At 32.4% G+C, this 16,778-nt stretch overlaps 2 protein-coding genes across 2 annotated transcripts; both read right to left on the bottom strand.

Annotated features, from left to right (window-relative positions):
* Positions 1-2,932: 2,932 nt before the first annotated feature.
* On the bottom strand, positions 2,933-15,867 carry LOC139511319 (putative mediator of RNA polymerase II transcription subunit 26). Its single transcript, XM_071297961.1, has 4 exons — positions 15,853-15,867; positions 5,217-6,087; positions 3,859-3,921; positions 2,933-3,192 (listed from the first exon to the last, which is right to left on the bottom strand). The coding sequence occupies exons 2-3, from the start codon at positions 6,076-6,078 to the stop codon at positions 3,866-3,868; spliced, it is 918 nt and encodes a 305-aa protein (XP_071154062.1). The 5' UTR covers positions 6,079-6,087; positions 15,853-15,867; the 3' UTR covers positions 2,933-3,192; positions 3,859-3,865.
* On the bottom strand, positions 11,875-15,477 carry LOC139511318 (eggshell protein-like). Its single transcript, XM_071297959.1, has 3 exons — positions 14,580-15,477; positions 12,867-12,929; positions 11,875-12,132 (listed from the first exon to the last, which is right to left on the bottom strand). Exons 1-2 carry the CDS (start codon positions 15,460-15,462, stop codon positions 12,874-12,876), a joined length of 939 nt encoding a protein of 312 aa, XP_071154060.1. The 5' UTR covers positions 15,463-15,477; the 3' UTR covers positions 11,875-12,132; positions 12,867-12,873.
* Positions 15,868-16,778: the final 911 nt, after the last annotated feature.

Here is a 16,778-nt window from a genome sequence, read left to right as displayed (position 1 = left end):
CATTTGCCGCTAAGTCTTATAGTTTATGAGGAGTAGTGATAACAGTGTTTTTTGTAATTGGGGAGATAACTCCTATAAGGTAAACAGTAAACCTTGGTTATTCTAATACAAGATAGATATTATACCCCTGATACATGATACTAAAGATCATTTGGATAAGTTGCGTACTTTTCTTGATTTTTGACTTTGAAAACGGACGAGGAAAAAGAATAATAATAATAATAATAAACAAACGAAATACAGTAAGGTCTTTCCATTTAAGAAAGGAAAGACCTTAATAATAATAATAAACAAACGAAATACAGTAAGGTCTTTCCATTTAAGAAAGGAAAGACCTTAATTACAGACGTTGTATATGTTTACATGTATTTTCACTATTTTGTACTCAGTATCATTGTAATAAATAAAATATAGTAGTCATTTTGATATAGTAAATTATTCTTTCAATGTGAATATCTCAATCATATGTCATATAAACTTATTATCTGATTAGTCGGCGATGTCGTGAATTCATGTCTTAGATTCAGATTCAATATTTTATTAAAGTCTCACCACATACAATTACATATATTTACACAATAAAATATTCATACAGGTACATAAAACATACATGTATAACAACAAACTTTAAATTCACATTGTATGTGCCAATCTTAAAAGATTTATGAGAGACTGTATTTGCTTATGAATATTATTAAAATACATATGTCTTATTTAGCCCTTTTCGACTTTAAACTGAAATGTCAACAATACGCCACAAACGAGTTTGAATTTTGTAATGTATTAAAATATTTATTTCCAATTCTCTCGGACACATTCAAAACATTTTATAATTCTACATTTTTCAAATAAAATCGAGGATGGAAATGTGGAATGTGTCAAAGAGACAACACCCCGACCAAAGGGCAGAAAAGGGTAGAAAAACTGGAGATGAAAAGGATTCTAAATATAAAAATGCAGCCCTTGCAACTAATTATACCTCACCCATTTGAAACCAAACTTCATGGTTTCTGTTTGCATGTTACATAGTTGCAATGTTTAGTAATTGTTGTTTATTGTTGTGGTTCACAAGTGTTTCTCGTTTATAGCTTAAACCGTTTGAGTTGTTTTACACTAGTCATGTTTGGGCCCTTTATAGCTTGCTGTTCGGTCTGAGCTAAGGCTCCGTATTCGTTCGGTGTATGTTCACTTGCTCTGGTTTAAATGTTTTTTGGATCAAGTTAAATTATTTCAATTGATATTCTATAGTAGTAGAACACACCCGTGATATCGCGGGTCCGTGACTGAATTAAATTATATAACCATGCGTAACCCTTATTTAAGTAGTCTATCTGATAAAGTCATGCCGATTATAAGATGCTCAGTTTTCTCTGCTTTCAAAATCTTTCTGTTTGAACCCGTCGACCTGGAACTTATCAATTATTGGTAATATTAATTATTTGGAAAACAAAAGGTCCTGGATTGATTGATTGTTGGTTGCTTTACGCCGCATTAGCACAAAAAGGCTATATCGCGGCGAAAAGGTCCTGGAATGGAGTGTTTTTTAATCAACAGCATTGTCCTATATTAGTAATAAATAAAGTTAATTTTTTTTATTTGTTGTTTTACGTCATGCCCGCTAACAAATTGAAAACTGTACCTATATGCCTTATTTTAAGTCCAGATTTTTAGAATTCGTATTGTTATCTTAGAAAGTCTTACTACAATAGGGAACAATTTGACAATGCTTGAATTGATTATGACCCGTGTATATAGCATATTAATCCTGAATACACCGTCAAAGTTAGTGGTGCGCCTGTCAGATGCGGAACGTACAGATAAGGTAAGAGGTAACAGGTGAATATACTATTGGTATCGGTATCGGACTCGACCCGGAACTTCTTAATTATTGGCAACATTAATTACGTGGAAAACAAAACGGCCTGGAGTGGTGTAATTTTTAATCTACACCTTTGTACTACATTAGTTATATATAAAGTTTAATTCTTTGATTCGTCGTTTTTACGTGATGACAGCTGACAAATTGGACCTCGTAATTTTAGTATTATAGATGTCTTTTTATGTTACGTTTCCTGGATAAGTTTCTTCTAGTAAGAATAAGGAGATATGCTTTACTCAGATGTATAACTCCAACATACAATAAGTCGGAATTTAACTAATTTCAAAACATTCTGTAAACTAATTCAATCTTTCAGCACACTGCATTTGAAGTTGGACTATTATCTGTAGCTGAACATAGCAGAGTTTTTCCTTCTTTTTTAAAGATGTCGTTTTTAAATTACATGTAATGTTTTCCTGTCCTATAAATACGTTAACAGATACATCATATGTTACATTCTTTCATAGATAACTGCATTGAGGTATTTTCGAAAACCCAAACCCGAAATGTTTAAAAGTATGATAGAAAAACAAAAGTCATTTGGTTTGTTATGTTGTTGTATCTCCCTGTATTCATTAACTATTCGGTGTTATCTCAAAACTATGACAGAAGACAAATAATTTCGTAATCAAATACTTTTGGCACCGCTTTTTTGAAACGCGTCACACAATGTTTGTCCTTTTATAATAAGTGCGTATCTTGGTTCACTCTTATAACTATTTACTAACAGGTAATGACAGATATCAATGGAAATAACTAAATACAATTGATTGGTTCACTCTTATAACTATTTACTAACAGGTAATGGCAGATATCAATGGAAATAACTAAATACAATTGATTGGTTCACTCTTATAACTATTTACTAACAGGTAATGACAGATATCAATGGAAATAACTAAATACAATTGATTGGTTCACTCTTATAACTATTTACTAACAGGTAATGACAGATATCAATGGAAATAACTGAATACAATTGAATATATGTTGTGTCTGCTTTCCCTCATAATTTTTATTTGGAAAAGTACATTTCATCAATAAGAATAAAAAGACATTTAAATTTTTTATTTCAGTACAAAATATTCATAACAATTGATTAGAGTATTATTTTAAAATACTACTTTTACACGTATATTACATTTTATTGCACATTTCGAAAAGACAATATAAATTAAAACAATATAAATAAAATGACAATATAATGATAGAAATTCTTATAAAAATGATACATTTTGGTTTTTTTTACAAACACTGCAAATCTAGTAGGCGTAATTTGGAGACATCTTGGCTTTGGTAATGCTGTTCATGATCTGAAAGATAAGATTATCGACTAGATAATTTTCCAAAGATACCATGTGACGTGTTTAATGTATTAAAGTCAAATGATACATTAATAATTTACCCTTTATGTTAGTTATTTGCAAAATTTGGTGTCATTTCAAGAATATAACTATGTGTCCGTCTCAAGTCAGGAACCTTGCCAGTATCTTATGAAATACCTTGTTGTTTGTGTTTTGTCATTTGAAGAAATTGTTGTTGATCGCAGTTCTTTCTTTTAAACACTTTGGATGATTTAGAGCTTGACGTATTGTTTCGGCACATGTTTATTGTTGAGGACTGTGTGTTGCCCTTAAGATGTCTTATGTTAATTGTTGTCGTTGGGTTAATGTCACATACTGAATGTGAACGCCAAAAATTTACTGGTGAACTTATTCTAAAAAAGTATTATACAGAAAGCTCTAAATCGATCAACCTCTAAATAATAGTAATTGGTCTAACCCATTCTACCATCAATATATTACTTAGAATATTCAAAGGCATTTATCACTAAATGAATAGTGAAAATTACATGAATTTTATATATAAAAATAATATTTGTAGTACTTAAAATTTTTTAAACTAGACAGCATTTAAAATTGTGCTGTTCATCTTATTCATTCATGTCATTATCAGTACTGTAAATTATCATTACTCACCTTTTATTTATTTTTTTCCTTTGGCAAGCAATAAAAGAGGAGCTGCTATCAGGGCTGCAGGCACTGTTAAAATAAGATAACACAGATATAATTTAGTCATTAATGTTTACATGTGCGAAACAAAAGTACAATGTATAAAAGCAAAGGTACGCCCTCTTTGTCGATAGGGCTTTCGCGGTTTAATAAACAAAGAAACAAAGTTGGCTTTCACTTTTCCAGTTCAAAGGATGCTCAATTAAGATAATTTTCCCTTTATATGGAAGCAATAATGCCCCCCAAAACAAATCAAGATATGACATCGAAAAACAAAGAGGACCGACAGTCTAAGAAGCCATGGTTTCGACCTATTAGTAATTCTATCTGAATGAACGAATCGATTTATGGTATATAAAAAAAACAAAGCCCACATGGTTAGCATTGAATAAATAGAAGGCCACTCTTAAATGATCACAACGTAGAAGTTTTTGTTCTCTTAATCAATAAGATATTTTCTGAAATAACGCGGGTCCCTATTAACCTAAAAGTTTTTTTGTTCTTCTTTTACCATGAATAAACTTTTTTTATTATTATTATTTATTGATATCAGCTCTGGACATTAATATTCTTAAAAGTGAAACTGTTGTAAGTGATGGTATAACAATTATTTAAAATAAAATCCTTAAATGATTTGTGAAAAGAAAGTTTCATTTTATGTATAAAAATTTGTAACAAATGATTATTTAAATCCCCACTCGAAGGCCTCCGATAGACTGAGTGAGCATAAAATCATCGCCCACGACAAACAAGTTAAAGGTAAACTTTTCAGTACAATTACTAATAAACGTTTTACTGTCGACCACACTGTTATGAATTTCGTTCTAAAACTTTGGGACTAATAGTCTTCAAGAAATTGCAAAATAATGTGAAGCAGCGTGAGTATTTTTTTGAAATACTTCTCACCAAGAAGAACACGAGAACTAATAATATATAAATGGTAATCAAAAGAATGCCTTACATGTACACGCACAACTTCCCTTGTGAAAAATTGATCAACTGTAAATAAAAACAAAAGAAAGTACCAAACACATTGACTAACTTTGGGAGCCAACTTTTCAAAATGAGAAGTATGAACAACGATAGCGAGAAAACGTAAAATATACTACAATTAAGGGACACTTAATAAGTGCTTGATCATACCCCCCGTAGTCGATGCAGAAGATAGGCCCAGCAAACTAATCGTTAAAAAGTGTTTGTTATTGGACCAAGCTTATAAATGTATATAAATATAAAGACAGAGGGTATTCAATCATTATGTATCAAAATAATAAGCAAGTAAGAAAAACAACATATTTGGGTGTGATTGAGGTAGATGTACTTACAAAGTGGACTGTTCATGATTCTTTCGCCTAATGAAGGTCTGCGTTGAAATATAAATTGATTTGACTGGCCTCCAAATGGCATCCCAACTGGTACTGGTAACATCATGTGATTCCTCTGGGGTAAGTGGCGGTTTCCGTAACCATAGTTTTGGTAAACACCATAATTACCAGTGTATCGAAACAATGGATGAACTCCATACATATTATGTCCATATGGATTAAATCCTGATTGATGACCATAAGACATTGGAAATGAACTGAAAGGGTACCATGGTAATCCTGATTGAAATCCACTGTAACCAGAACCGAATGGATTCATAAAGAAGAATGGAAATGTGTTATAGAAGTTCTTCGCATAATTAGAACCATAACCGCTCCTGTAACCTTTTGTATATCCTTGATTATAATTTGTTCCATATCCTTTATTGTAATTTGTTCCATATCCCGAATTGTAGTTACTTCCATATCCAGAATTATATTTGGTTCCATATCCAGAATTAATGTTTGATACATACCCGCTATTATAATTATTTAAGTTTGATCCATACCCGCTATTATAGTTATTTAGTTTCGATCCATACCCGCTGTTATAGCTATTTAAGTTTGATCCATACCCGCTATTATAGGTATTTAGTTTCGATCCATACCCGTTGTTATAGCTATTCAAATTCGATCCATATCCGTTATTATAGGTATTTAAGTTTGATCCACTATTATAGGTATTAAAGTTTGATCCGCTATTGTAGTTATTTAAGTTAGAATTGCTGTTATAGCCCACGTTACCAGTATATGAAACAACACTGGATATGTTTATGATAAGCAATACATATAAAAACCAAATCTGCTGTAGTGAGTTCTGCATAATTTGAATCTACAATATAAAATAATGAATATGTGTAAATAACTATTGGTTTGATGTTCAACAAAAGTGTTTAAATAATACTAAAAGTTCTTGTAAGAAAAATACACATCAATTTAAGAATAGTTTACTTTTCTGAAACTTTCTTTTTTAAGTGCATGTTGTGTCGTAAAAAGAAATCTACGGCGAATTAAGAATACATTGCCTTCAAACTATATGCTAGTATATACTTTGTGATGAAGAAATGTAGGGTGTTCCTAAAAGTGTAAACTTAAGATAAGACTTAAGATTATATGCTTATTTACTTAAACATAGTTTCTAATCGGATAGCAAAACCATCGCGTTATTGTACTTGATCCAACTTGAAGTTTGTGAACGAAGGAATGAACCTTATAATATATTAACAAAATCAAAATGCTTACTTACTTGTGTTTCTATCGAAAGTCAAAGTTGTTCGTTTACTATGAAGAGTGAAACAATCATTTATAGGTTCCATTCTGTTGCTAGTCATTTCCCGAAATACACACGTCATATTTCTGTTACCTCTGGTTTAATGAGGGTAGGTATGAGTAATACAGTATTTTCCATGTATTGGTTGACAAGTTGTCAAAACTATTATAGGACAAGATATTTGACAAGTTACATCTTTATTGACCCAGGATTACCTGTATTTCATACTGTAAAATTCCATTCTGTACTATACCTTTTTGGAAGTTAAATAAACTTTCAATGTCTGTCATGCTTCAGCTGAAAAAATATTTTTTTACTCTTGCGATCATGGATTTGTATATAAAAATTCCTGTTGCGATGGTTATATTTTCGTCCATTTTTTTTGTCGGAAGCCCATGTGAGGTTGTAATATGATTTCATTACCGTCCATTACTGATTTTATGTTCACCTCCGGTTTCCATTATCCAACTTAGCATAGCTTAAAAACCGAAATGAAACATAAAAATACAAGTCAATTGTGAAGGCAATGATGTTAACATTTTCCGATATGATGAAACTGGTGGAAAAGGTGTTTTCATTTCAGAGTCCAGATATTTGGTGATATAAATTGCATTCTTATTGGCGAAAAGATTTAGGCAACACAACTATAGAAGGTTTAGGTTGAATTACTAGTACTCTAGCGTACAATGAATTGCAATAATGTAACAATAACGCAATGTAACCGTAGACTCAACTATTATTGTTACATTCGTAATTAATCGGATCCTTACCCAACCCTGTATTCCTGTAATTAATCGGATCCTTACCCAACCCTGTATTCCTGTAATTAATCGGATCCTTACCCAACCCTGTATTCCTGTAATTAATCGGATCCTTACCCAACCCTGTATTCCTGTAATTAATCGGATCCTTACCCAACCCTGTATTCCTGTAATTAGACTCCAATGTTACAATAATATTTTTATTATTATTACATTTCCATGTAACCAAAGCCAGTGCAATTTTTGTTTATGAGTCAACTGAAGCTCGCCTCCGGTTAAAAAAATCTCGCCGTGTTGAAGACCCATTGGTGGCTTAGTGCTGTTTTCAGCTCTTTCGTCGAGTTGTTGTCTATTGACACATTCCCAATTTTATATTTCTTAATGTTTACTTAACTTTCCATCTGGTAAAATATTTTGTGTTGAACGAAATTGAAAAGGAGATTTGATACGGGTTTTTTTTATATAAAAATCGCCCGTGACAAGTGTTTATATGAAAAAAGGGAGTTGTGATATGATTCCCAATAAGACAATTATTCACTACAGACCAAATGGCATAAAAGATAACAACTAAAGGTCACCGTACGGCCTGCATTCGTCTTCAACAATGAACAAAAACCATACTGCATAACAGCTATCAAACATCATGACATGCATGCATGTTTTTTTTTATTATAAGAAGAAGTAACCATTACCCTAAAAAGGCATTAATTTCTTGATGATCAGATTAACACTCGTTATTAGTTTATATTTTTTGACACAGTGATATATAGTCACTGATATTCAAAACTATGGACAGGCACATAGACACACAGTGGCGCTAAACTAGTTACTAAATATCTCATATCTCCACTTTGTATGTATTCCGCTACAGACTCCCTATTATCATAAAAAAAAAGAGATGCGATAAAATATATATGAATGCCTACGCGTATTGTTTATTTCTTTTGTTTATGCGGATTTTAATTACCACCCTTTTACATCCTTACTGTGCTGTGTGTAATTGGCATAATCATGAACAAATAACTTTATTGATACACTAATTCCAGGTATAATCTTTCACATTCTTTAAACATAGTTTGCGTCGTGCGATTTGAATATATCGTTGGCTTTCCTTTGTGTTGGTTTCATATTCCATGTGTTTGAATACATCTTAAGATTTTTGGTTTATTGGCTCTGAGCGTTCATGATGAAGATTGATAAAATAATAACCATAATAAAAATGATTGAAAAAAAAAATGACAGATGCGGTATATGTTTCATCTTCTTTTTCACTATTTTGTATTCAATATCATAGCGATATATATATCCTATTGTCATTATAGAAAAGAAGATATTATAGTTACCCTAACATATATCATATAACTATGAATATCTGATAAGTCGGCGGAGTCGTAAATTCATGTCTTATTTAGCCCTTTTCGACTTTATAATGTAATATCGAAGATGTCAAAGAGTTTGAATTTTGTAATGTCAGTGTTAGTTCTAGAACAAATTCGAACATTGTATAGTTCTACATGTCATCAAATGTATTTTGCAATCAAAACGCAAATTCTAGAAACGTTACCAGGAGATAGTATGGAATCTTAATATAGAAACTCAGCCTTACATCTCATACCGATACCTCATCCATTTGAAACCCAAATTTCATGGTGTCTATTTTCGTGTTACATTGTTGCATAGTTCAGTGGTTGTTGTTTGTTAGTGTGGTTCTTAAGTGTTTTTCGTTTTTAGTTATATAATAGATTATACCATTGGTTTTCCTGTTTAAATTGTTTATCAACAGTCATTTTGGTGCACTTTATAGTTTTTCAACAGACTGTCGGAATTCCAATGGGAACAAATTGCGCCCCTCTTCTTGCCGACTTGTTTCTTTTTTGTTTGAGGCTGACTTCATACAGGAACTTCTTAGGAAGAAAAATAAGAAGTTAGCAATATCCTTTTAACTTTACGTTCCGCTATATAGATGATGTTCTCTCACTAAACAATACAAAATTTGGTGACTATGTTGAACGAATCTATCCCACCGAACTGAAGATAAAGGATAGTACAGATACAGCTAAGTCAGCTTCATATCTTGACTTACATCTAGAAGTTGACAATGAGGGTCGGTTGAAAACAAAACTTTACGACAAAAGAGATGATTTCAGCTTCCTACCAGCAGCGCCTGCATACGGAGTATATATCACCAAATTGATACGAAATTCCCGTGCTTGTATTTCCTATCATGACTTCCTTGATAGAGGATTGCTTCTCACAAGGAAGCTATTAAACCAGGAGTTCTAAATGGTTGAAATCATCCCTTCGTAAATTTTATGGACGCCATCACGAGTTTGTTGACATTTATAGAATAACCGTTTCACAGATGATATCAGATATGTTCCTTACGTCGTAACTACCATACCCTTTCCCTTTTCACGAATGTGACCTACCAAATTAATTAGATATAGGAAGTTGTGGTGTGAGTGCCAATGAGACAACTTTCCATCTAAATAACAATTTATAAAAGTAAACCATTATAGGTCAATGTACGACCTTCAACACGGAGCCTAGGTTCACACCGAACAAAAAGCTACAAAGGGCCCCAAAATTACAAGTGTAAACCCACTCAAACGGGAAAACCATGGTCTAATCTATATAAAAACGAGAAACGAGAAACACGTATAAATTACATAAACAAACGACAACTACTGTAAATCATATTTCTGACTTAGGACAGGTGCAAATATTTGCAGCGGAATTAAACGTCTTAATGGTACCAAACCTTCTCCCTTTTTCCTGAAACAATAGCATAACATCACAACGTAGAAAACCACACGATAAAATATCAATTGGAAGGCTTAACTCAATCAAAAAACGTAAATTAAATCAATTAAGACTATTTATCAGATTTGTAATAACATAAGCAACACGACGGGTGCCACAAGCTTACCCTTCCGGAGCACCTGAGATCACCCCCAGTTTTGGTGGGGTTCGTGTTGCTTAGTCTTAAGTTTTCTATGTTGTGTCTTCTGTACTATTATTTGTCTGTTTGTCTTTTTATTTTTAGCCATGGCGTTGTCAGTTTATTTTCTATCTATGAGTTTGACTCTTCCTTTGGTATCATTCGTCCCTCATTATAGCTTGCTTTTCGATGTTAGCCAAGGCTACGCGTTGAAGGCATGTAATTTGACCTATAATTATCAACTTTTTATACAATGTGACTTAAATGGAGAGTTGTCTCATTAGCACACAAAGTTATACCCTTGGCAATTTTACAGACATGAAGTATCTCTTTCAGCCTTGACCAGTTTATCTGGTTAAGAATATTGGGTAAAAGGAATTAATCAAGGTATTTCCTGATCAAGTATCAAGAAATGATTCATATATGCGACTGGTTTTCGCTAAGATACCGGTAAAACAGACACAAGTAAATTTGGCCTAAATGCAATGTGTTTTAAGTCTGAATTGTTTTACAATTGTCGTGTTGGTATCTTTTGGTAGTTTCTATTTTTTTACCATGGCACTGTCAGTTTGTTTTCGACTTACAAGTTTGAAATCCCTTGGTAATTCTACTGTATTGTTAATGATACTGTGCTTATAGCAAATTCTTTTAATTATATTTTACAATGTTTATGTAAGAAAGCTTAAAACTTTGAATGAGTTTCTTTAAGTAAGAATAAGGAGATATGATTACAAATGAAACAGCTATACATCCAACACAGACCGCTTAATTTCGCTTTCCAAGGGGAAGATTGGTTTATCCTCTGATCTACTTATTAGTCAAGATATAGGGTTAAAGGGTGTATTTTTCAAAGCTTCCTCTTGCTCTCAAATGGATATCATGTATTTGCAGTATAAGGCAGCTGGAAATCTTGATAAATTTACCAATCTGCTGCTTCTGTATTTTACATGCTTTTGTTTAGCTTGATGTTCGGTGCGAGCCAAGGCTCCGTGTTGAAGACAATACTTTGACCTATAATGGTTTGCTTTTACAAATTGTGACTTGGATTGAAAGTTGTCTTATTAGAATTCATACCATATCTTATTGTAAATCAAAATATACAACTTCAAATGCACAGAACAAGTCGGAAATTAATCAAATAAAATTCTGTAAACTATCCATTCTTACAGAACACTGCATTTTATGTTGGATTTTTTTCTGTAACTGAATATAGCTGGGTTTCCCTTCTTTTAAGATTACATTTTTAATTTACGTGTATAGTTTTCCTATCCTCTGAATGCTTCATTTTTTAAGCCGTTTATCATCGACCGAATAATATCTCTATTTTTTTGGGCTGTTTAATCTCATTGAAGTTTACCTTACATCTTCCTGCATTCATAAACTATTTTGCTTGTTATGACTACAGAAGATTGTACAAAACGTTTGGAACGTGTCAAACAGCGCTAGTCCTTTTATAAAAAAGGTTTCACTATTTTGTATCTTGGTTCACTCTTCCTGCGATTAACTCACAGGTAATGACATATATCAATACAAACAATTCAAATAAATTTGAAAGCTGTATAAAAAAGAAGATGTGCCTGCTTTCTTCTTTCCTTCATATTTTTGTTTGATGGAAAAGTACTTTTCATCAATAAGAATAAAAAGTCATTTTATATCTAAAACGTTTATTTCATTTCAGTACAAAATATGCATAACAATTGATTAGAGTATTATTTTTTAAAGACTACTTATATATTACATTTTATTGCACCATTCGAAAAGACTAAATAAATTAAAACATTATAAATCAAACAATATAATGACAGAAATTCTTATAAAAATGATACATGTCGGTTTTTTACAAACACTGCAAATCTAGAACGAGTGATTTGGAGACATCTTGGCTTTGGTAATGCTGTTTATCATCTGAAAGATAAGATTATCGATTAGATTGAAAAGAGGTCAAATGATAGATCAATAATTATCCCTTCGTGTTATTTCTTGGCAAAATTTAGCGGAGGATTGAGATATAAGAAAAACTTTATACATGTGACTGTCAAGAGTCAGATAGTTCATTAAAAGTTGTATTATGCCGTATCCTAAAGTTTTGGTTTTTTTTTTTTGGTATTTTGAGAATTGGGTGTTGATGTGAGATCGTTGGTTCTGTCTGTATAATATGTTCCCCCTTTGTTTTCATGTTGTATTGACGCTATCTATAATTTGTGAGGACTGTATGTTGCCATTGAGATGTCTTCGGTAATTGTTGTGGTTGGGTTGATGTCACATTTGATTCATACTAAATGTGGACGCCAACAAATTTACTAATGCACCTAAACTTTTTACGTCTGCTTAAATACAGAAACTCTATATCGATCCTAGTGATTGAAATAAACAAATCGGATCGAAGTTTCTAATATGAATATCATACTTCAAAAATTGACAAGCATCAATCACTAAATAAATATTGCGTCAAAACTGGGAACAGTATAATCAATATGTTCCTGGTCAAAATTATAAAGATTTAATAAAAAAAAATTGCAATACTAGAATTTAAACATTACCACAGTACTTAAAAATATTCTTTTCAACTTCATTTTACCTATTCATTTCATTATTAATACATGTACTATACATTATCATTATTTTTATACAGTACTCACCTTTTCTTTATTTTTTTCCTTTGGCAAGCAATATAAGAGGAGCTGCTATTAAGGCTGCAGGCACTGTCAAAATAAGGTTAAGAACATATAATTTAAGTTAAATCAACCATTATTGTTCAAAGTGCGTTAAAAAGGTATACAAGTAAAGGTATGCGCTTTTTATCGTGAGTTCTTTCGTAGTTTGATAAATAAAACTGGGTTTCACTAATCCTGTTCAAGGGATGTCCAATTAAGATAGTTTTCACCTAATTCGGACGCAAGAATTTCCCCCTAAAATCAAGATATGGCTTCAATCGGAGAAACAAAGAGGACCAACAGTCTATCAAGCCAATACATGTGGTTTCGACCCAGTAAATCTTTGAGACAAAAAGTCTTCAAGAAATTGCAAAATCAATTGAAGCAGTCTCAGTCCAAAAATACTTAAAGTAAAAAAAATACACGATAATTAATGATATACAAGGGGTTATAAAAAGAATGGCTTAAATGTACACAGACAACTTGCCTTTTTATTTATTTTATTTATGTATATAAAAACAAAAAGAAAGTGCCAAATACAAAATGAAGAGTATGAACAACGAAAGCGAGAAAATGTTTGTTTTGCTACAATCACGGGATGATTATTAGGCCACCGCAGACGATGCCAAAGAGAGGCCAAGAAAGGTATTCGTTAAAAAAAGTGTTACTGGACCAAGCTTATACATGTACTTATATATATATATATATATATATATATATATATATATATATATATATATATATATATATATATACAACTCGTCTAAACATCAACCCAACAATGTTAGATCTGTAAATTTGCTTTCGCAAATTTTTGGTTCTTCCCTCGCCGGGATTCGAACCCATGCTACTGTGATATCGTGACACCAAATCGCCTGCACTGCAGCCGTCCTGCTAGACCACACGACCACCTGGGCTCTCAAAAAAAGAGCTTTCGGTGGGCATGTGTTACCTTTCCACGTCAGTTTTAATCTAGCGGCGTACTACAGTACATGATATATAAGGCATGAAGATGTTATTGTTACAGATCAGCTAAATTATCTATAGTAAAGGATCCTACAAATTAATGTAAGATACAGTCACAGAAAATAATTATATTCATAAGTACGTCTGAGTCAGTGACAACCCTACAACAGATGTATCCATCGGATCGCCATCAATGATGGTGATACATGGCTGTGTACATAATGTATATACAACTCGTCTAAACATCAACCCAACAATGTTAGATCTGTAAATTTGCTTTCGCAAATTTTTGGTTCTTCCCTCGCCGGGATTCGAACCCATGCTACTGTGATATCGTGACACCAAATCGCCTGCACTGCAGCCGTCCCGCTAGACCACACGACCACCTGGGCTCTCAAAAAAAGAGCTTTCGGTGGGCATGTGTTACCTTTCCACGTCAGTTTTAATCTAGCGGCGTACTACAGTACATGATATATAAGGCATGAAGATGTTATTGTTACAGATCAGCTAAATTATCTATAGTAAAGGATCCTACAAATTAATGTAAGATACAGTCACAGAAAATAATTATATTCATAAGTACGTCTGAGTCAGTGACAACCCTACAACAGATGTATCCATCGGATATATATATATATATAAAGACAGAGGGTATTCAATCATTATGTATCAAAATAATAAGCAAGTAAGAAAAACAACATATCTGGGTGTGATTGAGGTAGATGTACTTACAAAGTGGACTGTTCATGATTCTTTCGCCTAATGAAGGTCTTCGTTGAAATATAAATTGATTTGACTGGCCTCCAAATGGCATCCCAACTGGTACTGGTAACATCATGTGATTCCTTTGGGGAAATTGGCGATTTCCGTAACCATAGTTTTGGTACACACCATAATTACCAGTGTATCGAAACAATGGATGAACTCCATACATATTATGTCCATATGGATTAAATCCTGATTGCTGACCATAAGACCATGGAAATGAACTGAAAGGGGACCATGGTAATCCTGATTGAAATCCACTGTAACCGGAACCGAATGGATTCATAAAGAAGAATGGAAATGTGTTATAGAAGTTCTTCGCATAATTAGAACCATAACCGCTTCCGTACCCTTTCGTATATCCATAATTTGTACCATATCCTTTATTGTAATTTGTTCCATATCCCGAATTGTAGTTAGTTCCATATCCAGAATTATAATTGGTACCGTACCCAGAATTATAATTGGTGCCATATTTCGAGTTGTAACTTGTTCCATATCCAGAATTGTAGTTTGATCCATACCCGCTATTATAGCTTTTAAAGTTTGATCCATACCCGCTATTATAGTTATTTAAGTTTGATCCATACCCGCTATTATAGTTATTTAAGTTTGATCCATACCCGCTATTATAGGTATTTAAGTTTGATCCATACCCGCTATTATAGGTATTCAATTTCGATCCGCTGTTATAGTTATTTAAGTTGGATCCGCTATTGTAGCTATTTATGTTCGATCCGTAGTTAGAATTGCTGTTATAGCCTACGTTACCAGTATAAGAAATCACACTGGAAATGTTTATGATTAGCAATACATATAAAAACCAAATCAGCTGTAGTGAATTCTGCATAATTTGAATCTACAATAATAAAAAAATTGATATGTAAGTAATTTGTATAAATATCTATTGGTTTGATGTTCAACAATATTGTTTTATTAGGGGGAAAGCAAATCAGTTGAAGTACGGATTTTTTTTCAGTGCCTTTTGAAATCTACTAAGAACTATGAATGTAATTGCCTTCAATAAATACTATGTGATGATGAAATGTAAGATGTTCACAAAAAAACTCAACAAAAATAAGATGCAATGCTTTAATATGTCTTTAAATATAGTAACTGTTACAATTTTTAATCGGATAGCAAAACCATCACGTAATGTACTTGATCCAACTTGAAGTTTGTGAACGAAGGAATAAAACTTATTATGTATAGATGCAAAATCAAAATCATAAAGACTTACTTGTGTTTCTATCGAAAGTCAAAGTTGTTATTTTACTATGAAGAGTGAAGCTAGCTTTTATAAGTTCCATTCTGTTTGTTAGTCATTTCCCGAAATACACACGTAAATAAATGCGTCATTCTTCTGTTTCCTCTGGTTTAATGCGGGTAGGTGTGAGTAACACAATATTTTCCGTGTATTGGTTGATAAGTTGTCAAAACTATTTTAAGACAAGATATTTGACAAGTTACATCTTCATTGATCTTTGATTACCTGAATTTATGATCATACCGACGTCGAACGAAACTTCCGACTTTTCTATAAAAAAAAAACCACCGATTATTTTTTGGATCCAGTCATATTCGAAGATGGGCTTAGTTTACAAAATATTTATTCAAATAAATCATCAAATAGCGATATCATATATTTGAAATAATTATATTTAAGAAATAATTGATGCCAGCTATACTTTATTGCAGTTTTAACATGGGTAGGCATTATATTCGTGATTATTTTTGCCAGAGCGATAGCGAGGGCTAAAATAACACGAATATAATGCCTACCCATGTTAAAACTAAAATAAAGTATAGCTGGCATCAATTATTTCGATTCTGATTAGGACAATTACGGTAATTTCTATGTTCGCTGTGTATAAGTGTACGATCTTCGTGTAGGCTCTTCCATCAACCTCGCTGTCGATTTTTATCCAACTAGTTCAAACCAGTTTAATTTCGCAAAGTTGTAGGTTTCTAAAATTCAAAATTGAAACAGAAATTAACAAATTAATTTATCAGCCTAACTAAAACAATATTTGAGTCACAATATAACAGAAAATTTATATTACAACAGTCTTTTCCTTTGAGGTCAATTTCTGACACGCACATTTTCAAGTCAGTTGTCAATGGCGGTGGACGCACAAGGAGAATCGGGTAGGTCTTTATTTTACT

This window comes from Mytilus edulis, chromosome 2 (assembly GCF_963676685.1).
Source record: "Mytilus edulis chromosome 2, xbMytEdul2.2, whole genome shotgun sequence".
NCBI classification, from domain to species: Eukaryota; Metazoa; Mollusca; class Bivalvia; order Mytilida; family Mytilidae; genus Mytilus; species Mytilus edulis.
This window is presented reverse-complemented; position numbering and strand designations above follow the sequence as displayed.

Bases quoted from the DNA above. Each gene is read 5' to 3' on its own strand.
- LOC139511319 (XM_071297961.1), bottom strand. From the start codon at position 6,078: ATGCAGAACTCACTACAGCAGATTTGGTTTTTATATGTATTGCTTATC. The intron at 3,922-5,216 runs GTAAGTACATCT...TTATTTTAACAG, and splicing joins AATCATGAACAGTCCACTTT to TGCCTGCAGCCCTGATAGCA.
- LOC139511318 (XM_071297959.1), bottom strand. From the start codon at position 15,462: ATGCAGAATTCACTACAGCTGATTTGGTTTTTATATGTATTGCTAATC. The intron at 12,930-14,579 runs GTAAGTACATCT...TTATTTTGACAG, and splicing joins AATCATGAACAGTCCACTTT to TGCCTGCAGCCTTAATAGCA.